The sequence below is a fragment of the Balaenoptera acutorostrata genome, chromosome 11 (assembly GCF_949987535.1).
Source record: "Balaenoptera acutorostrata chromosome 11, mBalAcu1.1, whole genome shotgun sequence".
Classification (NCBI taxonomy): domain Eukaryota; kingdom Metazoa; phylum Chordata; class Mammalia; order Artiodactyla; family Balaenopteridae; genus Balaenoptera; species Balaenoptera acutorostrata.
Genome location: NC_080074.1, coordinates 96,491,368 through 96,518,825, shown reverse-complemented (window position 1 = coordinate 96,518,825; position 27,458 = coordinate 96,491,368). Strand labels below are relative to the sequence as shown.

Sequence of the window (27,458 nt, the reverse complement as noted above, 5' to 3'; positions counted from 1 at the left end):
AATAAGATGGCAAATATGTCATTCCATGTAGAGATATGCTATGTACAAAGAGTTTCACCACAGTACTGTTTATAGTGACAAAAAATCAAAAGCAACATAAATATCCATTTTCCATTAATAGGGAATCATTTAAATACTTTGATAGATGCACATGATGGGATACTTTGTAGCCATTACAAATAATGATGTGTCACCTTGTAAATTAACTATACTTCAATTAAAAAAATAATGATATGGATCTACATTTATTGACATGGGAAGCTGTGGGGCTTAGCTAGAGGGATTGTGTGACAATAACAGGTGTCAATGCACCATGTACCTCATCCTGGGTAAAATTTTATATATGTACGTGTATACACAGCTCTGAAGGAGTGTTTACATTAATTATCTCAGAGGTGAGGTTTCGGATGATTTTTAACTTTCTTATTTACATGTTCACGCACTGTTGGAATTTTGTTCAAAAATCATGTTTTTTATAATCAGAAAAGAAACGGTAAATGACATCCTCCTTTCTGTCTCGATCCCATGTGCAGTTTCAGAGGACTGCAAGATGCTGGGAGTGAATTTCCCCATGTCCGGCTGGTTTAGAGTTGCTTGCCCTTCAAAAATCAGCAAGTGCTTCCCAGCACACAATCCAGAAATAAGCACATTAGGGAAGGCATGAAGCCTTGGATCTTCAAAGGGAAGTTGTTACTACAGGGGGGAGATTAAGATGTTCCCAGAACATTGAGATAAATCTCCATTTAAGAGTAAAAATTAGGAAGAATGGAATGGTTGGTTTGAGTCTCTGTGAATGTGGCCACCCTAAAAAGAGTCACCAAAGGGTGGCAAAGGAGATGTAGTGTCCCCAGCTGTAATTAAGGTGCTGGGGTGTAGTCACAGGCAAGCATGGCTAAAGTGAATTTATTTATTTATTTAACGGTGTGAAATTTTTTTAAAAATTAATTAATTAATTAATTCTTGGCTGTGTTGGGTCTTCGTTGCTGCACGCGGGCTTTCTCTAGTTGCGACGAGCTGGGGCTACTCTTCGTTGCGGTGTCCAGGCTTCTTCTCATTGCGGTGGCGTCTCTTGTTGCGGAGCACGGGCTCTAGGCACGTGGGCTTCAGTAGCTGTGGCACGTGGGCTCAGTAGTTGTGGCGCACGGACTTAGTTGCTCCGCGGCGTGTGGAATCTTCCCGGACCAGGGCTGGAACGCCTGTTCCCTGCATTGGCAGGCGGATTCTCAACCACCGCACCACCAGGGAAGTCCAAAAGTGAATTTATAAGTAGAAAGATGAAACGGAATAAATTGCACTGGATAGGCCTGGAATTTGCCTGAAGCATAGCTGAAACCAAAGGAGGATTGTCAGTACAGGGTCTGGAAAAGAAGCTTTTGTGTGCTCGTCAGCATTTACCCAGTCCCGCTAGGGAAGAACGGCTGTGAATCCTATGGCCACAAGCTCTGCCAGGTTCCAGAGCCTTGAGACATCGCCCTATGGTACCACCCACAAAGAGTCAGGTGGATCCGGCAGCCGTGTGTTCGGAGGGGCAAATCACCTGTGTGTATGTGTGCCTGTGTGAGAGTCGTGAGGATTTGAAAGAGGTCTGTTTAGTCCTGCAAGACTTAATGGTTAAAAATAGTCAACGAATTACCCTAAAATTTAACCAGGAAGAATTTCCAATGAGGCTGAATTTTTGAGTCACTCTACTTAGTGTTTGTTTGTTTTCACCAAGAAACAATGTGTCTCTGAAAGTGTTATAACTTGCTCTCAAAGCTCACTTCGAGAGGCTCCCTATGTCTTGTGGGCTCTGCTGACCGCACGGCCCCAGTGGGAGACACATTCTAAGACCCCCCCCCCCCCCGGCTGGCTGTCCAGCTTTGTGCGCCCTTCCCTGACAATTTTCCTCAGGCAAATTGAAAGATATGTCTTAAATACTTTTCTCACAGCTGCGGGGGCTTAGCGAGCAGGGTTGCACTGAGCAGCCCCTGAGTTCAAGGAGAAAGTCTTGAAGGAGGACGTGAGATTCCCTTACTTGGGGAACACAGGCTATGTAGCTAGCGTCCATCCACTGGGCTTGCTGCCTTCTAGGCAAAGGGAGGGATAGTCAGTCTTTAATTCCTTATAAATATTTAGCCCTTTACCTGAAATGGACCATTAAGCAGTAGGAATAATGTATTCATGAGAGGCCAAGTGGAGAAGGTGACATACCTTTAATATCTACCTTCCAGAACAGACTACAGCTGGCATTAGTTGGAAAAAGGCAGTATCTTTTCACTTTTTTATTTTGGTCACAACTGCTTATTTGTTTCTTTGTTATTCTTCTCTGGTTATGAATCTGTAACCAAGCGGACGTGGATGAGGAGGTCTGTTCTTCTAGCCATTCTGACCGTCCGTACACATCCAGCTGCCTGAAGAATTGATCACAGTGATTAGTAGCAGTCTGGTAACTGTCCAAGGTGGCAGGGTTGGCTCACTTCTCCCTCCAAGTTCAGATGTCGTTGTCAATGCAGCCCTCCCTCTTCTGTAACTACATGCATCGTACTGCTTTGCTAGTGAGACTTTCCACTCAGCTGGGAAATAGCCAACAGCTCGTATTCTTGGAAGCTCTTGGAGTTTCATCAGTTTTATCTTTCAAAAGCAGTTTCAGGACAAGCTCGCTCAGAGACAAGAAAGGGGAAGATGCAGGGGGGACTTAGAGACTTCTCATTTTATGAAATTATATGAAAATATCTCACTGAGAGGAATTTGAGAAAGTAAACAATAAAAGCAGGAAGGAAACAGCCTGTGGGAGAAATAGACAGGAGCACAGCAGAAAGAAGGAAAGAGGGAGGAATATGACATTTTTGGTAAATCCTCAAATTTCAAACTATCATTCATTTGACTTTGGAAGATACTATGTAACTTTCATTTCAATCTATTTACCTTTCAAGCAGTGTTTTCTAAAATTAACATTGACATCCCTTGCACATGTAATAGCTTTCGGGAACATGCTTGACATTCTTTTTAGCTAACTGAGCAAAATCAAGTTCAGGCTATTATTAGTTTTCTTTTCTGGGGGCAAGAGGGGGCCAGACCTACCTTAGACGATCTCTCCTTGTATCTTGTCCTGAAGAGCCCTGGATTTACACATCCATCTAAAGTGTTTACGCCAGTTCAGACTCAAAAATCTGCCCCAAATGGCATTGTGCCACAAGTGAATGCCTATTGCTTCAGAAGGAGGGGGCTTATTCCTGTGTGTGAATGCAACGCTGTGGCACTGGGCAAGAGGGGACATTCCTTTCTAGGGCTTTAACGAGGTCAAATGAAACTTTGCCCAGTTCTTTACCCATGTTGAAAATGAATGTGTCTAATCCAAGTAGGGGAAATGGGAGCAGAGAGGAGAAAGGTAGATTACCCCAAATGGTTTGAAAAGACTATGTGTGCCAGAGAGAGTGACATTCTCCAGTCCCACGTGGTTTTAGATCCCTGAACCCTTTGCCATCTGCAGTCTCGAAACCGTCCGGCTCACGGCCAGGAAAAGAATCAGGCTTAATATTTTAATCACATCCAGAGGCAGAGTAAGCGGGAGCTTCAGCTAGAACAGATCCAATTTCCTGCCCAGACCTGATAACTTTATAAAGAGAGCTCAGTGGCATTTCAAGGGTTAATTGCGAGCCTTTAGAAATCCTGGACTGGCATTTATCTTTTAAAAATACAGTAGGTCCTGCATCCGTGGAGTCAACCAGCCGCAGATCGAAAATATTCAGAAAAATTAAAAATTCCAGAAAGTTCCAAAAAGCAAAACTTGAATTTGCTGTGCACTGGCAACTACTTATGTAGCATTTATTTGTATTTACAATTGTTGACTTAGCATTTACGTTGCAGTAGGTATTATAAGTAATCTAAAGATGATTTAAAGTATATGGAAAGATGTGCATATACATGCAAATACTATGCCATTTTTTATAAAGGACTTGAGCATCCATGGATTTTGGTATCCTTGGGGTCCTGGAACCACTCCCCCAAGTGGATACCAAGGGACGATTGTATTTACACAACCGCTGTGTGTGTGTGTTAAGAGATCAAAGCATTTAACATTTTCTCTCCAAACCCTAAACATCTCCAGAAGTTTAAAGGAATGTGAGATTCACTAGGCCCACCTGGAAGGCTATGGCATGGCCTCACTTTAAGTTTGAATTGCAGGAGGGCAGATTACTCACTGACCCCCTTGCCAGGTGGTGGGAGAGGAAAACTAGAACCGTTTTCTGAGTTCTGTCTTCAGAACCCCTTTCTCAATCCACTACCTCTCCCTTTCAGACCCCGTGTGGGAATCCAAGAATCCAGAAGGACCAAATGACTCCCCTGCTCAAGTACCATAAGGGAAGTTTCTGCTTTTTTCCTCTGCTCATCTTGAGAGGGAAGCAGGAGGGAGATTGCGTCCCCTCAAGGGGAAGCCCCAGGTTTCCCTTTAAAAAAGGCAACCAGACCACATTCTCCTCGGCATCCCTGGACTCTACCCCTGGACCCGCCCCCCTGCACGTGCTGCTGGGGGAAGGGAGAGTTTGAAACTCGAAGAAGGCCTTGGAGGTGAAAGGCAAGCCAACAAAGGATGGGGGAAGGCCTGGGGGTGGGATGGACCAGCAGACTGCATAAAGCTCAGGTAGGCTGTGCCTTCATTCTGCCCTTACAGCCGTGAGGGTTCCCAGGTCTGTCCACCAGACACCCCGACTCTCGAGGCTTAGGCTGCTCAGAGATCACGGGACTCTTAACCCACTGCTGGGAGGGGCTTTTCTCAAACAGACATTTTTATTATCAGATGAGTGATGGAGTATGCGTGTGTGTGTGTGTGTGTGTGTGTGTGTGTGTGTGCTGTTTCCCCATTATTCACTTCAGGTAATATTCCCTCCTAGCCATTAAAAAATGTTTTTTCCTAAAAATCAAAGTAATGTAGGTTCATGGCAAAAGATTTGGAAAATATAGAAATGTGACCCAGAAGAAACAAAAATTCACCTGTAATTGTACCACCTAGTTTTATAAACGTTTTGTCGAATAGTCATCCGTCCCTTCTCTATTCTTTTATGGGATATAAATTCCAGCAGGACAGGCATCTTGCTCACATCCGTGACCCCGCGCTCTGAACAGTGCCTAGTGCACGGCTATGGGCAAATGCGTTGGTTGGATGGATCAATAAATAACTCTAGGGGAATAATTTGAATTGAAATAAGTTGTCATGATACAGCAGTGAACAGCAGAAATAGAGTTGCTTGGGTGTGGCCGACTTGGAACGCAGCTGCTCCTGCTAATTTGCTGTTCTCCTTGGATCAGTTACTTCACCTCTCTGGGCCTGGGTTCCTTCTTCGGTAAAATCCTCATTCTAGTTAATATTTATCAAGCGCTTAATATGCACCAAGTGTTGTTACAAGCTCCCTACGTGTATTTCTCACCATAAGAGGTACTGTCTACCCCACTTGTGCCCGAGGAAATGGAGGCATGCAGTCACATAGCTAAGTGGTGAGCAGTTGGGCTCTGGACTCCAGCGGACGCCTGGCCTTGGGATGACATGACTTCTGGGGCCACTCCCGACTCCACTGCTGAGTGAGAGAGGAGTGAGGCAGGGAGGTGGTTGGGATGATTATGCCCGAGGAGCTCAACTGTGGAGCAAGGTCCAGGTGATTATTACCTGGAGGTCAGAGAGCAAAGTTCTTAACTAGACGACTTCCTCCCGACTGTAAGTGTCTGGCTGGGCGTTCACAGAGCATAATTAAAGGGCCATCCAGCCAGCTCTCCACGACTGAGAGGCAGGGTTCCGAGGGCTCCTGGTGTGTTCCCTTCTTCATCCCCAGCCACCCCCAGGATGGCGCCCAGGGTCAGGCAGGGAAGTGAATCAGAAGTAAATCTGATCATTCCCGACCTTGAGCAGCCTCGGATGCATTTGGTGGGGGAGGAAGAATGGGAGTCTCGTGGGATGATTAGCTAGGATGTCAGTGGGCAGGGCAATGTCCCCCTCCCTGTGCCTCCCCCCCACCCCAGATGAAAGTGTGGGCAGATAACCTGTGTTTTGCTTGTATCCATGGTAACCAAGTCTCCTCTTTGATGAGGAGGAATGGGCTTTGGTAAACAGATCTATTTGTGTGACTCCTGTTACTCATTTGAAGCAATGTCACTCCTTTTTCCACTGTGGTCTGTGTGTCTGAGTCACAGGGAGCCTAAACTGGCTTCTCTGAATTGATGGCTCCCTCCCAGCCTCTCTTGACGGACTGCCAGCTTAGCAGGGCGTAGCTTACCAACACTTTTTTTTTTTTTTAAGCCAGACTGATTCATAGAAACTCCTTTAAAGCACAGTGAAAAGAAACCGCCCATCACACACCCCAGCACACCAGCGCAGGAAACTTATAACCTCGGGAGGCCAGCCCTCCCCTCACTGCGGTCACAGACCTCCAGAAGAGCGGACGCCTGCCACCAGCTCCTGTCACTCAGGGCACCTCCGTCTCTGGACCCTCAGGTAGGACAGCTCCCGACACTGTGGGGAAGCCCAGCGAACTTTCCTTCCTTCCCACTGCTCTCCTCCTTCCGACCTCACCGAAACTTTGCTTTTTCTTTTTTCCTTTGCTGTTTTTCCATGACTCTTTGAAGTGAGCCCTTCAAATTTTTGGCTAAAAGTGGGCATCGAGACAACTTTTTCCTTAAGGTTCGGTAAAATCTAGTTTGATGGGGGCCCCGGGGGGTCGGGGCCATCGAGGGGGCTGGGCTGTAATTAGGTCTTGCAGGAACTGGGTCCTTGTTCTGAAAGCGTGATGGGAGCAGGGACTTTGGGTATTCCGAAGATTCGTACTAGCTTCCTAGGATACCACTAGCGTATCCTTTATGGGTTTTCTTTATGGGGGGAACCACGACGTACCTTTGAAATGACAGAGTGTGCTTGCCCGATGTTGTCAATTCCTCTGTTTTGATTCAAAGTGCTTCAGGACTTGAATTGTTTCTCTGTTTGCTGGTCTTTTGGGGTGATGGTGGATAGAGATCTGCATTTCAGTTTATTTTCGTGGTTACTTTTACTGCTGTCCTTTGGCTTGTTCATTCACTTTTATTTAAGTGTAAATATTTTTTCTTTCCATGGGATAGGAGGAGGGGGTTGGTTTGTTTAAAGAAAACCGTTAGAGGGAGAGAGAGAGAGAGAGAGAGAAAGAGGAAACTCTTTCTTTCAAGTGGAGTTTGAAATAAAATGCAGGACGGGTGCCTTTGGTGAAGTTGGGAGCCTGATGTGGATTCCAGAACTCTCTCTCTGGCCAGATATGGAGGATGGGGAGAAGCAGGAGGGAAACTGGGTTTGGAGGGGAGAGCAGGGGAGCTTCATCTGTCCCTGTAAAAAAATCGCTTTGTGCTTTCACTTCAGAAACAACCAAATTTTAGTGCTGAGTGAAAATATGGCATATCAGAAATGTTAAAATAATTTTTTATTTTAGGTGGATGTGGGATTTTTTTTCTGCAGGGAAGGCAGTGATTGTTTTGGAACATTTATCTTCTCACTCTTTCCAAAACATGGCTGTACAAATGCAAACAAACGTGCTAATAATGAAAGGGATCTGGAAAAGGAAGACGAGTGATTTCTATTTGCCTTTTTTTTTTTTTTTTATGATTAGCATTTTGGTGGAGGCGTGGCCCATTTCAACATAGATACTGGTGTATTTTTTCCCCCAGGTAAACAAGATGAGGAGAATGACAGGATTCAGCTTGTCTGATGAAATTAGGCTTTTTCTTTAGAAATGTAGTTCATACGAAGAGAAGATTCAAAAGTAATCAGCTTGCGTACCTGGTACAGGCAAGGCACCTGGTAAAATTGCCCTCAAGGGAATGATTAAGTTAGTGCAAGGGCAACTTTTCAAGATGCAGGGAACTCCCGCCTTTGCTTGAAATGTTGATTATTTCCAGTTTACATGGACGTGGATTAGGGAAGCCATTATTAAGTTGATGGTAGTGGTATCCTAGGAAACTAGTACAAATCTTTTAGTCTGTGCAGGTTAAAACTAATAAGCTAGATTTAACTGGTCAGCAAATAGACAACACTGACAATTCTGGGGGCGTAAACCATCATGAATTTCATTATTTGTGCGGCATCTCACTTTACGCTGGAGTTTTATAAATGAGCAAGTGTGCTGCGTGTTATTGCCTGGAGTTTGAGGGCAATTTAAAGAATGCGGTTCTGATTCCCACCTTCCCCTCTTCCTCCAAGAAGTAGTGAGAGAGTTCCGTGGCTGAGGGAGTTTTTGTGCATTTCAGCTGTGAATCTTTGACAAGACTGAACCGAGAGGGTTGTTTTTCCTCCTGCCCTCAGAGGTGGATCAAATTCCACCCCAGACTCTGAGGACTGGGGCGGGCGTGGAGCGCTGTCTGGAGGACCGCAGGATGTCCGGTCTGGCGTCCTGGTCCAAGGACCCCCTGGATTTTACATTGTTTGAGGGTAGGACACTGTCCTGGGAGTTGGCAGAAGGCCATCGAGGACCAACCCAGGGCAGATCACATCCCAGAGCAGATGCTGGCCCCCTCCCAGGAGTACAGGGCAGTCTCTAGGAGAGGAAAGATGTCCCCTCCACAGACCACAGAAAAGACTGTGGCTTTCTCCACTCTTCCTGCTTCCCTCCTAGGCCAGACTTGGCCCATCCAATTCCCAGGGACATCTGGGGGACCTAGGGAAGGAGCTCCATAGAGGCCACCCGGGGCATGCAGACCCTCTTGGCTTGGACTCGGTGGCTCTGGGGGTTTCAGCTGGTACCACACCCCCTGGGACCAGAGGAGAGAAAGCAGTCAGAGACCTAGAAGGCTTAGAGGTGAAGCAAAATGGCTTTTCTGTAGACTCCTCAGAGCCTGACAGGGAATAGACCCGAAAAATGGCCTCAGAAAAGGGCACAAGGCAAATATAGTTACAGTTCGTCCTTGATTTTGTGCCCTGAGTTTGGCAGGGATCTTGGAGGTCAACCCATTCATTCTCTGCCATATGCAGAAATCTTGTTTTCACACCACCTTGGACGGATGGGAATTTTACATTTCCCTAAAATTGCCAGAGAAGAGGCTTGGTACCTCAGAAGGTACTGTCATGCTCACCCACCTTTGCTAGATAGCCCTAATTACTAGAGTTTCTTAGATCCAGCAAACTTGGCTTCTCTATAACTTCTATACTTTGTTCCTAGTTCTCCGGTGCTGAAAATACCTATTCTATTTTCATTGTTGTTGACCCATCCGATGCTCCTTATCCTCTAAACACTTGACCCTTATTTAATATTTAATGGATACAACTTGATGCATCTGTATTATTATTATTACTACCTAAGGTTCAGAAAGAGCAGGGAGCGTTTTCGAAGCTTTGAAACTGTGAGCATAGTCATGCATATGCAAGTGATCTGATTCTGAGGGCCTTCATTTTCTAAACACATGCATGTGGTTCCTTCTTGAACCGACCACCTGTATACACGTAGCTGCCTAGCACAAAAGCTCAGAGCCATTTGGGACTCTCAGATATACATACTCAGAGGGACACACCCAATTACTACCACGAGGTCATGGTTAAATCAATCCAATGCCAGAAACACAGGCTTCTTTGGCCTTCTGGGGCTGGTCCCTTAACTTGGTCCATAGTTCAGCAGCCCATGCCTTTCCACAGTTAACCTCCTGTCATAGTAAATACAGGAACAGGCTGCCCATCAACATCACCTCGATCTAATTGCTGGTGGGCAGTCTGGATGTCAATCCCCTGAAAAGAGCTCATAACCCTTAACTAACGTAGAACTGGAATTTTCTGACCGTAAATGTCCCTTTTCCAATACTTTTTCCAGTTCTGCCCAGATGACCCTGGATTTCTATTCAGTAATCAAGGGAGCCCAAATACGCTTCCAGTTAGGAGTTTGCTTGAATTCCCAAAACCCCACTCCCCAAACATGCATGACTCAAGACCACTCTTTGTAACACTTCAGTTACAAGTCATTTCTCTCAATTTAATTGGGAGATCCGCTGATACTGAAGCACAAGGATAAAAGTAGAAGCCCTTGTGGGGATTGCTGGGTCTCTCTCTCCCTTTTTAACAAAATATTTGGGTCAACCTTTCCTTCCCTGCTGTGGAAATGGCATTTCTCTGGAGCTAAAATGGACTCCTCTATTCTTGGGGCCATTGGCCTTACGCAGATCTGGCAGTTTTCATATTTCCCGAGCCTGTTTCATGAATTCTCTTTTCCAGTGGGGTAATTAAAATTGAGAACCCGCTGGGCTTGGGTTGAAATCGGTGGCATGAATCCTGGGGTAGGTGCAGGATGGCTGAATAGGAAGCCCGAGGGGCCGTCATCTTGTCCCGACTCTGCCATGTGACGTGGGCAGGACACTTGTCTTCTCAATGGAGGGAACTGAGCTTGGTGGTCTCCACGGCCCCTTGTGGCTCTGAGACCCTATTGTTCTAAGATCCTACCATTCCTGTTGTGAGAAATCCCTTGGCTCACGCTAACAGCAAGCTTAATCCGTAAACGTTGGTAGGAAAGTGAAATGAAGCAACGTGTTGCATGGGAACAGGCGTCTCACGGAGGACGGAAGGAGGACCCAGGCGGGCTCCTCGGCTTCATACGCTCAGAGATCCCTTAGGGACCGGGTCCGCGGGCTTCACCGTCGGGTAGCAGTGAGCATTCACCCAGCTCTCGGAAGAAAAGTAAGAGGTTTGATTTATGAAACCCGAGGAGCACCCGCTCAGATAAGCAGGGCCAGGCTAGCGAAGCCTTGTGGGGGTATTGACAACAGCAAGGGATCCGCCAGGAACCAGGCCAGGCTCAGGGAGATGCGAGGAGCTGGTCTTGGGAAAGGAGCCCCACCCCCTTGTCAAGGAGGGTGCGGCCGCAAAGGTGTGGATGAGAGCTGATGGGGAGCCGACCTTGAGGAGGAAAGGGGAGGTGCCAGGAGGAAGGGGGCGGGGAGCAAGGGGACTGCGAGTGTTTCCTTAGGCCTGTGTGTCAGGGGAGGAGGGGGGCAGATGGAAAGGCCTAGAAGAGGGAGAAAGTGGAGAGAGGAAGCCAGGGAGAAGGAGGAAGAACAAGGCAGAAGTGTGACGATCTCTTGACTCCCTCCCTCGATGCCTCGGGACAGTCCTTAGGGCCAAGTATTCCTTCTTTGTCTCCCCCCCACCCCCCAATACCCCCCGCCCCGCCCGTGAAGAATCTTCTGTTACTCATGGATGCAGCATTTGAGTTTCCATCGAATATCTGTGCCAACAGGGCGGTGATCTTCCCCGGGGACGTTTCTTCCCTTTTCAGAAGGGTCATATCAGGGCTGACAGCAGAATGAAGTCCTGGGTACTTTGATGTCTTCTTTGAAATAATCAAAGACCCTGCCTAGGAGGCTAGGTGCGGGGAGCTGGGGAGAGGTTTCCACTCCTGAAACCAGGAGTCGGACCAGCCAGGTCGGTCCACACTTATTTCAGAGAAAGGGTTGTGAAGCTGAGACCTCGTGCTTCCCTCGGCCCGCCATGCTTCGCTGGGGAGGCGGGCTTGTGCTGTAGGTGGGAGCCAGGATGGAAGGTTTGAAGCTCGTCTGGGGTTGGCAGTGGCAGCGGGGGAAGGAGACAGGGGAGTCAGGTTCGGCGGCTGAGGCTCAGCTGGTGGACCCTCTCAGCAACCTAATGGAAAGAAGCAGCGTCCTTCCAAAGGCCCTTTGTTTCTTCCAATGGCTCTCTTTTGAGGGGTTGTGCTGACCCTCTGATTAACTAGGAGGCGGTGGGAGGAACAGAGTGAAGGGGAGATCCGGTAGAAATTCTAGAACTTCTGCCCCAACGTAGGAGAGAAAAGCTCGTGCTGCAGTGGAGGAGGCCTGACCTGGAAGATGCCAGCAGGGGGTGGGGGGGGCTTCATCCTGCCGCTGCTTTCACTCTGGAGACCTGCTTTTCCTTTTCTGTCGAGGAACTGGACTGAATAACCTCAGCCCTGCTAAGCCACTAAACAACCAGTTGCCCTTAGAAAGAGCAACAAAGCCCGCAGCCCACCCCAGGCACTGGGGCGGGCCCAGCTGCACCTGCATCCATCTGGCCCTGCCACCTCCTGGGCTGCGGCCCTGCTGGTGCAAGCCTGTTACCGCCACCTACTGTCGGATCCCTCCAAGGGCCCCTGGGGCCGGGCCACACCTTGATTTTCTTCCCAAACCTTAGTTATTATCTTGGCAACCTCTCCCTCGGAGACATTCTGGCCGCCAGAACACTCCTCTTTTGTTAGTATCAGAAGACAACGAAACTTCCTTCCTCGCCCAGGGGACATTGCCCGATGGCCTGACCAGCTGCGGGCCAGGACCGGGACCGGGGGCGCGGGCTGGGCCCGGCCTCGCTGTCCAGGTCTGGCCTGAGCCTTGGCAGATGTCCCCCAGATCTAGCCACTCCCCAACACAAAAGAGGACCAGGGGAAACCAGAGAGAGAGGTTATTCTCTTTGGGAACGTTTGGAAAAACAAGCTTCATGTTGCTTGTTTGCTTTTAGCAGAGTTGCTGGCCCTCAGTTTCTGCCAGAGAAGCTTCAAGCCCATTTCGCTGGGCCGAGCTTCTCATTTTCCATAAAGGAACACAAAGAATAACCAACAACTGTACAACCTTTGCTCTGTGTCAGGCAGGAGCCCTTCAGTCCTCACACTAAGGCTACGAGGTCTGCAGATCACAGTTAAAACGGGCTGGAGTTTCAACGTGCTTGAAATAGCTTACAACTTTATATGTCAACTATACCCCATTAACACTGAATTTTTTTTTTTTTTTAAAGTGGTGCAGTCAGGAGTTGAACCTGGAATTTGTGCTCTTTTTGCTGCTCAATACTGTGTCTCTCTAGGAGCTACTGTCCAGAGAGGGTATGTTATTTTCCCAAAGTTAGCAGTTAGTCAGAGGCAGAATTTTTATGAGAATCTGGTTTTCAAATAGGTGCTCTTTTTTCTTTCTTTCTCGTTTTGTTCCCCTTCAATAACATCCTTCTACCCCCACCCCCAGTTCCTCGTCCCTAACTATGGGAGAATCATGCTAGTCTACAGCAGTGCCGGAAAAACACCACCTTTTCTATAATAACCCCCGTTCATGAGAGCCCACATTTGGGAGGTGCGGTCCCCTTACCCCCAGGACCATGAAAGAATAGTTGTTTTCTTTGGAACATGTAGATTCCTGTTACTTTTGCTACTAGATTGGTGATGTTTCTCCTGGTCATAAAAACTGCCCTGTGTGCTTGAAAACATCAGACCCTGGAACGACGTGTATATAGTGAGGTACAGCTTGAAATTCTTTCCTTCCACACCAAACATCAGACATCCAGAAGCAGGAGGAAATAGCCCTTCAGGATTCTTTTTCTCCACATGTTTCCCACGGAGAAATTAATGCCCCCCTCTCCCACCCCTACATAAAAACAATATTTAGAATGGAAAAGTACACTTGACATAAAACAACAAGAACAATGGTCAGAAAAGCTCATCCAAGGTCTCATCCACTCAGCCCTGCCTTTAATCCCAGCCTTTTCCTCCTCCGGATACATCCTCTACGGCTGCTCCCCAAAGAGAGTATTTCCTTTTCTGCTGGACATTCATTTTGCCAACCCAAATGATCCTCAGTGGGAAAGAAACATATCAAAATAAACCAACAAAAGCAAAATGATCCTGATGTGTAGAGGACAGAAAGGCATTCGTGCTACCACCCTGCACAGTGTCCCCAGGAGAAGCACAGCCACAGTTTTGGGTATGCCACGAAGGAAGATGGGCAGATGTGGGCTGACTCATGGAGATCGTACGACCAGGAGTGGCTTTGCCTTTCATCTTGTGCCTTGGAGAAAGCACTGTGTCTTGGTCTGAGAAAGCATTCTTCAAAGTCTGCAGGTACCCAGAAAGAGATGGGGATTTCACTGAAAGCATCAAACAATGAAGAGACAGAGTGTGTCCAGCAGTCGGGTCATCTCAGGACAGTGTTATGACTTAGTGAGATTTGGGAATCTCAGGTGATGTCCTCTGGCTAATTCTCTGATAACCTGAGAGTTCTGCTGGAAAAGTGACCACTTTAGAAAAATGCTAACAAGGAAGCATTAGACAAAGGGCAGAAGTAAGATCAAGGTAGTCATTGTCAAGAGCAGCCTCTGACGTGTTGTCAGGACCTTTCTAATGGAAGGGGGTCTTGGTAAGTAGTGAGCTCCCCGTGACTGGAGGAGTTTAAGTATGATTTAGGTGGTTCCTTGGTGTAGATTTATAGATGAGTTTCATGTATTGGGGAGGAATTTTAAAGCCCCCTTTCAGTCAGAGATTCTGTAATTTAAAGAGGTAGATAGGGAAGTTAAATACACAAAATAGTATTTAGAAGTTTAAGATTTTTTCTTTGCATTTACTTGTTTCTTCTTGAATAAAAGGGAACAAACACACATATAACCTTGAATATTCAAATGTCAAAGATCCTCAGAGAACTTCCCTGGTGGCGCAGTGGTTAAGAATCCACCTGCCAATGCAGGGGACACGGGTTCGAGCCCTGGTCCGGGAAGATCCCACATGCCGCGGAGCAACGAAGCCTGTGCGCCACAACTACTGAGCCTACGCTCTAGAGCTCGCGAGCCACAATTACTGAGCCCACGTGCCACAACTACTGAAGCCCGTGCGCCTAGAGCCTGTGCTCCGCAACAAGAGAAGCCACCGCAATGAGAAGCCCACGCACCTCAACAAAGAGTAGCCCCCGCTCGCCGCAACTAGAGAAAACCTGCAAGCAGCAACGAAGACCCAACGCAGCCAAAAAATAAATAAGAATTAAAAAAATAAAAAAGATACTCAGGAAATATTCACAGAGTTTGCCTGTAGTAAGATGTTCAATACATAGTTACAGAAATATATAAATAATTTCTAAAACTAATACAGAACCTAAATTTCACCTATATAAAAAAGGGGGAAACATTTTCTCTGTAGAAATCTGTTGTTTTTTATGAAGACTTCAGTTACTTTGACATTGATTGTTTTTCCACAGAAAAGAAAATATTGCCTTCCTTGATTCATTTATTTGCTCGCTGAACAGATACTTGGTACCTGTCATAGACAAGCTTCTCCTTTCAGGAACTTAGAATCTTAGGGGTGGGGGAGCGAAACATTTCCACAAATAATTCTGTTACCAGGCGGGTTGCCACCAGTGATTTTAATAACAGGAGGAAAATGACTACTTCTGTTGGGGTTTAAAATTCCTCGGATTCCCAGTGCCAGCGTGAGGTGTTTGGATCCTCTTTCTCGATTGGTGGTGGGGTGGTGGTGTGTTTGCAAGATTTGAGAAGAGGAGTGACTTGGTCGGATAATCCAGTGGCACAGAGCATATACTTAAGAGGGAGGAGTTCAGAGAGAGGATCGCGGGAGAGGCTGATGGTCCTGAGCCGGACAGTGACAATGGGAGTGGAAAGTAAGGATGCACGGGAGATAAATACTGGAGGAAGAATGCATGACCTGACTGTGTTATTTTCAGCAATGAAACTGGGATGATGAGGACACGGGAGGGGGAAGGGGAAGCTGGGACGAAGTGAGAGAGTGGCATGGACATATATACACTACCAAATGTAAAATAGATAGCTAGTGGGAAGCAGCCGCATAGCACAGGGAGATCAGCTCTGTGCTCTGTGACCACCTAGTGGGGTGAGATAGGGAGGGTGGGAAGGAGACGCAAGAGGGAGGAGATAGGGGGATATACGTATATGTATAGCTGATTCACTTTGTATAAAGCAGAAACTAACACACCCTTGTAAAGCAATTATACTCCAATAAAGATGTTTAAAAAAAAAAAAAACTGGGATGAGAGGAAGGAGTGATGGGGAGGGACTTTGGCATCTGGTCATTATTGCTCCTGTCTCCCCAGAAAAGCCTGGGCTGTCTTCAGCTGCCAGGGAAATGACTAAACTGTCTTCTGGCTAGCCAGCCAGATCCACAGGCTTCTCAGAAAGCTATCTTGTGCCATCTGGTAGAGGATGCCTCCACTTCGCCTTTGTCTGTGAGACTGTCACACACTCCAAGTGAATCACAGACATTTGAGCTCTGTGGGGCTCCCCCATTGCTCACACAACCCCCAGATCCCTGTTTCTGATTATGTGACACCCCCAGTCTCTGGCGAGATCTTCAGTGACTCAAGCCGAGGATTTCCATCACTTAGTTCCTCTGCTGGAGAAGTAGGTTTTGGGGGCTCTATTCTGTTGTATTGTTCCCAATTATTGTTTCTTGGACCACCCTCAAGCATTGCTTCCCCTAGACTCTGGTGGCCGCTCAATAAACACACAGAACTCCAGGGCAGAAAGAAAGTTATCTGACCCCTAGCTTAGCAATCACGGAGCCAAATTACCAACACCTCAATTGTCTGTTTAGAAGTCAATGATTCTCAAAGTCTCTGCAGTATGAGTTACCCATCAGAAAAGGAAAGGTGTCCACAGAGGCCTGATTAATTTCTCCTGGTCAGAACGCCCTAAAAGTGTTAGGCTACCTGAAAAAGGCAAAGAGGAAGGCAGTCTCAGGGATATGCTCCTTTGATTCTTTCATTTTTGGGGGGGGGGTGGGTATAAGAGGGAGGCAAGAAACCAATAAAGATTTAAGTGGACGGAGCCAACTAGAGAAGGCAGTTATCTTTCTCCCCAACATTAGCTAGTCATTTACAGTTCCAGTCACCAGCAACCGTAATCTTCAGGTTCATTTTCACTAACTGGAATAAATGTCCTATTAGCAAAGAACTTCATCCAGATCTAGAATGGTCAGTGGTTGTGAGGCTTGTAACGGGGACAGGAGTGTAAAGAGACCACTGCCCTAGTGTGGTCTGGGCGATGCGGGAAGAACAGGGGAAGCATGGTCAGAAACAAAGATGGCGGAGGTGGAAAAGGAACCGGTGGGCCTGTCCATTAGGGCAGAAAGAAGAACAGGAAAGGGATAAAGAGAGCCTGTGTGTGGCTCTAAGTCGCTAACCTCCGTTTCTCTTAATGATCACTTCTCTCTAGAGTCAGCATTCATGCCTCCTCTGCTTTTCTCAGTTTCCCACCCAACCCCACGGAGCCCTGACCACCCCTGTCCCCAAGCTTGTTGGGTAAATGAGGATAAAGGGGGCGATCCTACTCTGCTTCCAGTGGTGGGTAGAGAAATGTGTTCCTGGCACCCCACATAGAACAGTCAGTGGACATCCTATCCCTTGAGAATGCAGTGGATTCACTAGCTCTGGTGGCCTGGGTGCAACTCCAAGGACCACAGATCATGTTGTTAGGGAAGTCCCAGCAACCACGTGACAAACTTTGGGACGTTCCCAAGCACCGATGCTCTGTTGGGAGGAAGGTGTGTCACCCAGCTCTTTAGAACCTCCATGCCGTTATCCTCTACTGCCTGGTTTGAGCCGCCCGGCTGTGACTAGGGGTCTGCTTTCCGTTGGCGCGTGCTATCCGTAGCCTTTTGGAGAGGTGGGAGAGAGAACTCAGTTATTGTTTTAGTGAAACACACTGCCACGAAAGAAAGTTGTAGCAGCCAATACTTCCAAAGATATAAATGCTCAGAAATGGTCTCTTTTCGGTGCTTTTATCTGAAGCAAGATACACACGAGGCCAGGGAATGAGGCTCTCAGAAATCTCCCCTGCCGGTGAAGGGTGCGTGGACCCCGTGGGAGCACGGGGTCTTCTTTTATTTCTACCCAAACCGCTCTACTACTTGATAGGTCCTCACTCATCTGCTGGGGGGCCTCTAGTATAGGGACTGAGTACCTAGGGATGATCCAGGCCAGACATTTAAGAAGACAGTTCATTCTGTTTCCAAATGTGTTGGGGAGAGCCACTGAAATTAAAGGAAGCCCTTCTAAGCTGACAATGGATGATACTATTAAAAACCTGACAAATTTGGGGCAATGAAAAATGGAGAGGTTACTATATGTGTTATGCAATAGCTCCAGCTAAACATCTCCTACTTCCGGCTGGATACAGCAGCCAAAAGTGGAGAGAATTGTGTGTTCCGTGCACTAAGAACATTTGCTAATCCAAGACATTTTGCTCCTTTCTTTGGTGAAAAGATGTGGCATGATTACAGAAATCTAAATACCCTGAAAGAGAGTCGCTTCCTTGCTTGATTCCACCACTCACTCCTGCCTGCGCCCCGCAGGGGAATAATGATCAGGTGGGGCTGTGGGTTAGATCAGAAGTGAGAGCCACTGGCCAGGAACTCGCATGCCCCAGGGGGTGCAGTGGACCAGCCACGGTGAAGGTGCAGGGTAATTGGAAGGCAATTATGTTCAAGTCATCAAAACGGACAGTGTGAGCCAGGGCGAAAGGAATCAGACTCAACTTCGGAGGGTTACAGACCAGTCCAAGGAGACGGAAAACACTGCTGGATCCCCAACAGCATGTAAGGGAGGAGACTCATAACATTTTCCTCGACCTCATTTAAGAGCCCTCACTTGGTGTGTTATATTCTGTCTTTGGTCCCTCAACCCCTATTAGGAAGAGGGTGTTTGTAAATTAGAAGCAAAGGAATAAAAAAGTCATTTGTAGAGCCCAAGAAGGATTAAACATGACTCGTTATATAATATTTTTAAAAATCAATTTATTTATTTTAATTTTTGGCTGCATTGGGTCTTCGTTGCTGCACGCGGGCTTTCTCTAGCTGCAGTGAGCTAGGGCTACTCTTCATTGCGGTGCTCGGGCTTCTCATTGTGGTGGCTTCTCTTGCTGCGGAGCGTGGGCTCTGGGCGTGCGGGCTTCAGTAGTTGTGGCACAAGGGCTCAGTAGTTGTGGCTCGCGGGCTCTAGAGCGCAGGCTCAGTAGTTGTGGTGCACGGGTTTAGTTGCTCTGCTGCATGTGGGATCTTCCCGGACCAGGGATCGAACATGCACCCCCTGCACTGGCAGATGGATTCTTAACATCTGCGCCACCAGGGAAGCCCATGTTATATAATATTTTAATTCCTTGCATTCAGAGAATTAATTCATGCCTGTTCCTTTCTCCATGAGGGGTGAGATCAGGATCTAGTGATGGTGCGAATCTTGGGGGTGCCGGGAGGATGGGTAGCACAGGGCTGAGAAGAGTGAGATTTCTCCTCCTCATCCCTAAGGGGGTGTTCCCAGTGGTCCTCCCACTCAAGGGGCAAGTATTAGGCATAAAGACAATTTCTAAGAGACCTAAATGATTTTATACACACAGCCTTGTGAACTGGATAGCAGATATCCTATTACTGGCACTTAAAACATGGGGCAGCCTGGTGACGGATGGACTGGGTTGGTTTGGTGCCAGCTACTCAGTTTCATATAATAATAATAATAATAATAGTAATACTAATAATCACAATGAAAGCAACCCCATTAGTATCTGCCATGTGCCAGGCACTGTGCTGGGAGTTCTCCACATATGATCCAATGTAACCCTCACATTTCCCTGTATGATTAGCATTGCAACCCTCACTTTACATAGGAGGAAACTGAGACTGGAAGGTCAAACAACTTTATATGATTCTAACTCAACATTTGTCTAATTCAAAAACCTCTTTTCACTGTGCATTAAACTCAAGCAGAAAATTGAGGAAGTGTGCAAGGACTTGAGAAAAGCAAAAATGCATTTGAATGTGTGGGGAGATTATTAATAGCAGGCATGAAAGCTCCAAGCTCTCCCCTGAAGCCGCGGGATAAACTTCATCATTTTGGTCATTCACAGTTCAATTGGACACATTTCTACAAAAAGAATCTAGGTGGCAGGAAGTGCTCGGATGGGGAAGGAGGGCGCCGGGGGGGTTGGAATGGGTCGGGTGGGCAGTAGGGGCCAGTGTCTACCTCTCATTCCTGGCCTGTCAAGAGCAAGGCCCCCAGGGTACCGTAGGTCATTCTAGATTTTGAGTGCCTGATGAGGAAAGGGAGAGGAGATCAAAATCATCGGAAGTGTTGGAATGATTGTATCCGTGCTCTCCAGTAAATACCCGGTCCAATGTGAAAGGGGCTCAAGCACACTCAAAGCTTCCATTAAATGAGGTGGAGGGAGAGAGAGAGAAGTGGGACACAGTTGCTGGATGTGCACCGCCAACTCCTCCCTGAGAGGGGATAGCCACACATCCACCCTGCCTAGGGTGTGAATAACCTGAGCCCTTTCCTTCTGAAGTTCCTGAGAGCTGGCACCGCCTCTTAACCTTCTTAGGCGTGAGTGACAAAGCACTCCTGTAGCTGACATTAATCAGAATAGCTGCCCTCTCACGCATCCTTCACACTTCCTTTATTTTCTAGGTTTGATGACCCATGGGCTCCCGTCTTCTATTCTGCTGAGATTACGGCTGAACGCTTTTGTTTACCCATGCACATTCTTAATCTCTATGAGTTCCCCATCCTCCCACCCACCGTGTGATGGATGCATTTGCCCATCTGCTCTACTGAGTCCTGAAGGATTGGCATTTGGGTAAATGTCATGCACAAGCCAAAGGCACCTTTGGTAGTCTCTCAAGCTGCATCCAGCCCCCAGAACTGTCGTATTGAATCATAGGAAATATAACCCTATGCCCCCAGACCAATAGTAGAGTCTGTACCATGACACAGCCCAAAGGCTCCGGTGCAGTAATACCAGTCTAAACTGTTCCATCGGTAGATGATCAGATCATTAGACTGTAATTAGGTAGTTATAATTATTGAATATCGAACAGCATTATTATAATAGAAGTTGTGGCTCTCATGTTTTATATCTCATCTGGGATCAAATTAGTAGCCCATTCAGTCTCTGGGCATTCAGTAATAGCTGCTGGTCTGAGGAAAATTCGATTAAAATTGCTGGGTGAGCAGTTTGATAGAAGCGTGGACACTTCCCTAGTGGAAAATAGAAATTTATATGACATTGTTGCACAGAGACCTGGAAATTACAGCTGTGAAAGGCCTTTTAAAAACCAAAGTCCTACTTTTGGCCTCTAAAACACAAACAAAATAAAATAATAACAGTTACCATAAAATTTTCTGGTTTCGAAACAGGCTGTATCAGAAGGATGAGTATATAAATACCTGAGAGGCAGAATTCTGTTTCTGTTGAGGTCTATTTAAATAGACGAATAGGTACTTGGGGAAACTGGGCTAACTAGTTGTTTGCAGGAATTTATGATGAAATCTTGATGGTTTTCACTGCAGCTCTTCCTGATTTTAGCAGCTAGCCCACCCAGGTGGGAAAGCTGAATTATCGTGTTGAATCTGACAGTAACCTCTCCTTTCCCTTTCGTGTTCTCCTTTCTTTTCAGAACTCTCTTCACTCCCAAGCCATCAAAAAGCCAAGATGTTGGTGTTACTGGCGAGCATCTTTGTGGTCCACATCGCCACCGTCATCATGTTATTTGTTTCCACCATTGCCAACGTGAGTCGTGTTCTTCTGTTCATTCATTCATTTGGAAGTTATTTGCATATTTACATAAAGTGCTACAAAGGACGTTTAAGCCATAATTCCTGCCCTTTGTGAATTTACAGTTTAGTCATGGAAAAAAAATAAACACATACTTGCACTTCAAACAACTAAGTAACAAGCGTCTACATGAGTGATCCCGCCAGGCTGGAGAACACAGTGAGGCTTCTCAGTGGAGGTGGAACTTGGAGGATGGGTAAATGGGTGGGGTTTCTCTCTGCTAAAGATGCAGAGTGAAAGGAGCATGGGACGCCTTCTAGGTGTGCCAGCCAAGGAGCCCAGCAGGGACGGACAGGCTTTGTTCAGGGCATAATGAGGACACCTGCGTGGCAGGGCAGAACTTCCCTTCCTTCTGGGGACCTTGATTAGAAGGAGAAATGGGAGTGAGATCATAAGACACTTTGGTGGCCCAACCGCCAAATTCAAGATCTGGGCAGAGAGTAGCATGTGAGAGTGGAATTTTGCAAGATTAACCTGATTCCCCTGAATTAACTCAAACAAAACAACCTAAAAATATGGAGGTAGCAGCAGGCTCTTCTCTCTGAACCTTGGGCTACTCTGACCTCTAGTGGTAGTTTGCAGGGTCCATTGTGCTTTTCTCAGAAAAAAAAACAAGACAGCTCCTTGGACCTAAAAACCAAGGCCATCCATCACTAGACAGACAAAGATGGTTCCAGAACCTGTTTAGGTCCCTGTTACAGTTGAAGGATAAATGGGTTTTAAAGTTCAGAGTTTTGCCAACATCGGTGGGTATAATTATAGGCAAGGCTAATTGAAGCATCACTGTGATAAGCCAGAACCCTCACCCATGTGGCCTCCTCCAGACTCTAATTTAGCCATTCTGTATGCTGCCCTCCAAGTCTCTCAGGATAACAGGTCTGATAAACAACTTCAAACTGTATTAGTGGATGCTGAGTGCTGAATATCTGAATTATCAGCTTCTGATATGGGGCTGGACACAGAGTTGTTTATTAAATCAAGAGCAGGCAGGCGATTTGACATCCTGGCCCTGCTTTTCCAATAAGTCTCATTTTAACAGACACTCTGTGTAGACAGGGCTGGGTGTTTGTTTTCCATCCCAGAAGGATAACTGTTTTGCTGGCACTGTGGTGAGCCTCGGGGAACACATTTTGGTCATTCTTCTACTTTCAGCTGCCGCCACAGGAAGGCTGTGGCTAGACTATGTTATTATGGAATTACTTTGCATGTTGTGACGATCAAGGTTTATCTTTCTGTTTAGATGAAAGTGGCTTATTGATCACCCAGCTATTTTCTTCGTTGCCCTTTATGTTTCTTACTTTTTTCCAGTTGAACATTTTTCCTTAACTTTTTCCCCCTCTAGCCAGCCCCTTCCATGAAACAATCTTGGTAGGGTGTATGAATTGTGCCTCCTTAAAACCAATTTCCTCACGCAGGGTTGCCGTTTCTTAGATCCTTAGAATTTTAAACTGCGATGGTCGAATTACTTCTTTTCTTTTTTTTTTAAAGTCATGAGGGATGTGAGGCCCAGAGAATGAGGTGACTTTTCCTTGGCCACACGTTCTTCTCTCTCTTTTTTCTTGGGATCTTTGTGACTTCAGTTTTAGTGAGACCTTATTTCCACCAAGAGATGGAAATAAACCATGTTTATGACTAAATATGGAGTCTTGGTTAAGATTTGGTCCTGACACAAGGTGATTTGTTGTTTCCTTTTCTTTCAAAGCAGGGGGGTTAGTTTATAAACAACTTTTTATTTCTTTTTTTAATTTATTAAAAAAATTTTTTACTGGAGTATAGTTGATTTACAATGTTGTGTTAGTTTCTGCTGTACAGCAAAGTGAATCAGTTATACATATACATATATCCACTCTTTTTTAGATTCTTATTCTGTATAGGTCATTACAGAGTACTGAGAAGAGTTCCTTTATTCCTTTTTGATTTCAGGTCTGGATGGTTTTAAATAATGGAACAGGATCAGTAGGTCTTTGGAAAAACTGTACTTCCACTGATGGCTGCAGTGACAGCCTGTCATACGGCGGTGAAGGTGCGTACAAAGATATTGTACTCAGTGCTGACAGTTGGTGGGCTCAGGGAAATGGCCAGTCCCTCGGGGACTGGGTAGCCTAATGCCCTCACTCCCCCCGCCCTGTGTCCACAGATGCCCTCAAGGCAGTGCAGGCCTTCATGATTCTGTCCATCATCTTCTCCGTCATCTCCCTTGTGGTCTTCGTGTTCCAGCTGTTCACCATGGAGAAAGGCAACCGCTTCTTCCTCTCGGGGGCCACTATGCTGTTGTGCTGTGAGTATCAGCTTACCCAGAAAAAGCTTTCCCGTAGATCTTACCATGGGTGCTCCTGGCAGCTTGAACAGCTGAGCACGTGGGGCAGTGAAACCGCCTTGTACAATCTGTGCTCTTTGGGAGAACCCCTGATAGCTGCTTGGAATAAGAACCTTCGTCGGCTTCATTGTTTAAACCTGGGCTCCTGGGCAGCTACCAAGTGGCTGGAGTCCGCCCATCAGTAGCACTTGTATACAAGACCCTCGAAGGGGGCAGGGATGTGGGATTCCTTAGAAAGATGAAACCGCTGCCAGAATGCCTGCAATGATTGCCATTCCTGCTCTCCTGTCATTCTTCCCCGATACACGCAGTTTGGTGGAAGGCGTGTTCTTTTGCATCCCTCAGGCAGCCTGCCCTTGTGTGCTGGGGTCCAGATGGGAAAGCTGAGGGGTGGACCCGAGATGCTGTGTTTCAGCCGCACAAACCAGTGCAGATGTGAGAACTCGAACACCTCTGATTTGCCAACACAACCATCAGGCTTGGTTTGGGGCAAATCGACAGAACTACCGTTGGGGGTCAAATTTCAGATTTCATTTTCCCATCGCCCATGAGGGAAATAGGCTCTTCCTAAAATTATAAAATCTTTTTCTTGGTTTTCATGTTAAGAAACCAAACCAACAGCTAATCGTTGTTTTTCACCTGTAGGGCTGTGCATCTTGGTGGGGGCCTCCATCTACACTCATCACTATGCCGACGGCTCTCAAAGTCACCAGGGCTATTCCTTCATCCTGACCTGGATCTGCTTCTGCTTCAGCTTCATCATCGGCATTCTCTACCTGGTCCTGAGAAAGAAATAAGGCTGAACACGTTACTGGGGATCTGGGGGGTGGGGTGGGGAGGAGGGAGCCCTTGAATCTGGGAGAGGAGTGGAAGTTGCTAAGCAGGAAAAACCAAGAGAGGGAATTGGGGGGAGGGGAAGGCAGGGGGGAGGGGCTGAAATGCAAGCATGACTGAGGGGGTCCTGAACTGGTCCAGCCCCTGCCCCAGGAGAAAGCCATGGGCTGGGATGGATGCTTCCTGGATTCAGGCCAGAGGGCCTCCCTCCAGCCTCCAGCTGTTATCAGTTACATACACTGCCTGGGGCCCCAGCAGCTGCTCCACTTCCGAGGGTGAATTCAGTCTTCAGACCTACTGCACCTAGTTAATATAGCGGTACAAGTTCCGGCAAGGGCAGATACTGTTCTTGTGCGGAATACGCCAGGCTTGGAAGCCATCCTGCCCTTCCGACCCAAAGCAAAACAGCACCATCTGAAGGGCCCTGTGGGAGGACTTTGGCCAGTGAGCCATTATCCCTCGTTGGAACAGAGATTTAGCTCTGTGGTATTTGTGACAAAATGGGAGGAAGAGAGATAGTGATTAAGGCTAAGTTGGTGGGTTAGCTAAACTGAGAAAGAGAACTTTTCACAGTGGAAGGCCTGGGGCGTGGTCAGAACCCAGACTAGACCTCACACAGCTGCCCCTCGTGGAGACCTCTTGCTGCAGACTTTGCTTGGCCTCCCGTTTAAAGTCAAGGCAGCTCTCTGGAGTTTCTGGAAAGCCACTAACGACCAATTCAGTGGTGGAAGCACCACACAAATTATGGGAAAAAGGGACAGTCTTATAGCAGGGTTATATTAGCTTTATGTTATTAGGAACCTCTCTCCATGCAATCAATGTTTGTTTTAAGTATATAACGTGAGAGAGATGGACAAAGACCCGTGCAACACAATCTGTTACTCTCCCTCTAAATTATACACTTTTGAGGAAGTTTTATCTAATTAGCCACGTTGGGGATCAGGGCTCCTAGGCTCAGAGACAGCTCTAGCTTTGACATGAGCTGGAGGGGTTGCCTTTCAGAGGTCCTGCCTATCCTGCAACACAGGTGAGGCAAGGCAATTCTGGAAGCTTCTTAAAATACACACAAACCAAAACCAAACAACAAATCCTTGGATGAAAGGTGCTATATCATTGTCAAGTATTAAGCATACTAGATTTCAGTCACAATAAGAACAGAGTGTCTGTGCTTCCAGGAAAATAAGAAAATTTCCGTGAGAGAAATAAAAATATAGGTGATGGGCAGATATTTTCTTTAAGGAAAAAAAACCCCTAAACACTCTTGTGGTATCCAGTCAGATGATAATTGAGCTTGTCTGCTGCCACAAGAGTGTTTCTATATAGGACTTAGAAGTATGGTATTAGTATGGTATTCCTGGTTAAGCAGGCATTGCTCTGGCCTGGCGCAGCTATTTTAAGCCATCTCAGATTCTGGCTAAAGGGTATTTTTTTGGTGGAAGACATTTCCTTTACCAATCTGAGAATATCTACTCTAGGGAGAATCTGAGACATCTTGCCTACTTTTCATCTTCTAGCTCCCTCTTCATCCCATTTCTTATATACGTTTCCTTTTGGGGAGCTATTATGCCACAGTTGCTGGTATTTATGTAAAAGGACTATTACTAAGTATATTTCTTTATGTTCATTCTGGTTAGGGGAATGTTGAGAGCTGGCCACCAAATTACCTGGGCTGTGGGGTAAATTGGTTGGCAAGCAAAAACTGTGGGATGATAAACTTTTAAATTATGATTTAATGATCACATGATTTTAGAAGGCTGTCTTGCGTGCAGAAGCAGATTTACATATCAGATACAGCCAAAAGAGATACTAGCATTGTGTTAAAAAGTCAAACTGTGACTGGAGTGAACCATGTATTCCCTTGTCTTTTACTTTGTTTCTGTGCCATTTATGTCTCATGTAATTTGCATTACGTTGGTGGGTTGTTCTAGTACTGTATTTGGCTTCTTCTTTAATAGATTGGTATTTCATATACTATAATTGTAAATATTTTGATACAAATGTTTATAACTCTAGGCATATAAAAACAGATTCTGATTCCCTTTACTGTGTGAATGTTTTCTTTCAAAAAGTGTGTAGGGAAAATATGGATGATAATGACATTTATTCCTAATTAAGTTGTCAATCAGTTCGATTTGGACAAGTTGGCATTTATCAGAGACATTAAGCTACTTTCTGGAACTGAAAGTATAGTTTTATCTTGCTTTAATTAAGCCTCTTAAGCAAAAAATGGAACTTCATAAGCTAATACATTAGAGGGAGGTTATTATCTTGAATCAGAATGGGTTATGACATTAGAAATGAGATACTTGTAAATTTTCTTTGAAGTAGTGAACTCCTGTAATGTGTCTTCAACATATAAAGCAATTCACAATGGTATGCGTCACATACATTTGCAGGAGCCCATTCATTGCATTACCCGGGGCGTAATCTGTATGGACTCTATGAGAGAAGGAAAGATTTGAGGCTTTCTGGGCACGGTAAGGACCAGAATGAAGAGTGGAAAGCAGGGTTTGGTGCTGTGTACACCAGCATCATGTCAACACCAATATGATAAGAGTGGTTTTAATGTGGAGTAGGCCATCTTTCAGTCCCCTGTGGTCTTGGATGAAATAACTGCACACAGAGTAATGCACAAAAAAAGACACAATGGAACCCGAAAATAAGACTTCAACATATTTTAAATTAAATTAATCAAATTGCATCGGTTATTGATAACCTCTTAGAGACCTATGTGAGTCAGTTCCAAAAGTTATCTTCTTAAGCTGATTGTTTGGGACTCAGAGCATATTTTCCATAGAGGCAATTTACAACGATCTTACTTATCATATGGGCTAAAAAGACTTTTGTGAGTCTAGCCTGGAAAAGAAGTTTAATAATGATTTGACTATTATTGTTGTTTTCAATGGGAAATGAGTTAGTTAAATTCTGGAACCTGGAACCCTCTGTTGCCCCTCCAGACCCTTCATGGTAAGAGGAGTATATCTGATGTAGGGG

At 46.2% G+C, this 27,458-nt stretch overlaps 1 protein-coding gene and 1 long non-coding RNA gene across 2 annotated transcripts; one reads left to right on the top strand and one right to left on the bottom strand.

Annotated features, from left to right (window-relative positions):
* Positions 1–964: 964 nt before the first annotated feature.
* LOC130709166 (uncharacterized) lies at positions 965–3,205 on the bottom strand. The gene is made up of 3 exons (XR_009009636.1): positions 3,061–3,205; positions 2,191–2,390; positions 965–1,326 (listed from the first exon to the last, which is right to left on the bottom strand). It is a non-coding gene; the product is annotated as an uncharacterized LOC130709166 (long non-coding RNA).
* A 3,098-nt stretch (positions 3,206–6,303) lies between these two features.
* On the top strand, positions 6,304–26,507 carry EMP1 (epithelial membrane protein 1). Its single transcript, XM_007196044.3, has 5 exons — positions 6,304–6,463; positions 21,156–21,268; positions 23,237–23,336; positions 23,451–23,591; positions 24,276–26,507. The coding sequence occupies exons 2-5, from the start codon at positions 21,191–21,193 to the stop codon at positions 24,425–24,427; spliced, it is 471 nt and encodes a 156-aa protein (XP_007196106.1). The 5' UTR covers positions 6,304–6,463; positions 21,156–21,190; the 3' UTR covers positions 24,428–26,507.
* The last annotated feature ends 951 nt before the right edge of the window (positions 26,508–27,458 follow it).

What these genes read in the sequence shown, in the direction of transcription:
- EMP1 (XM_007196044.3), top strand. Translation starts at nt 21,191, where the DNA reads ATGTTGGTGTTACTGGCGAGCATCTTTGTGGTCCACATCGCCACCGTC. An exon ending in TTGTTTCCACCATTGCCAAC is followed by an intron (nt 21,269 to 23,236) that starts GTGAGTCGTGTT and finishes TTTTGATTTCAG; the next exon opens with GTCTGGATGGTTTTAAATAA. An exon ending in GGCCACTATGCTGTTGTGCT is followed by an intron (nt 23,592 to 24,275) that starts GTGAGTATCAGC and finishes TTTCACCTGTAG; the next exon opens with GGCTGTGCATCTTGGTGGGG.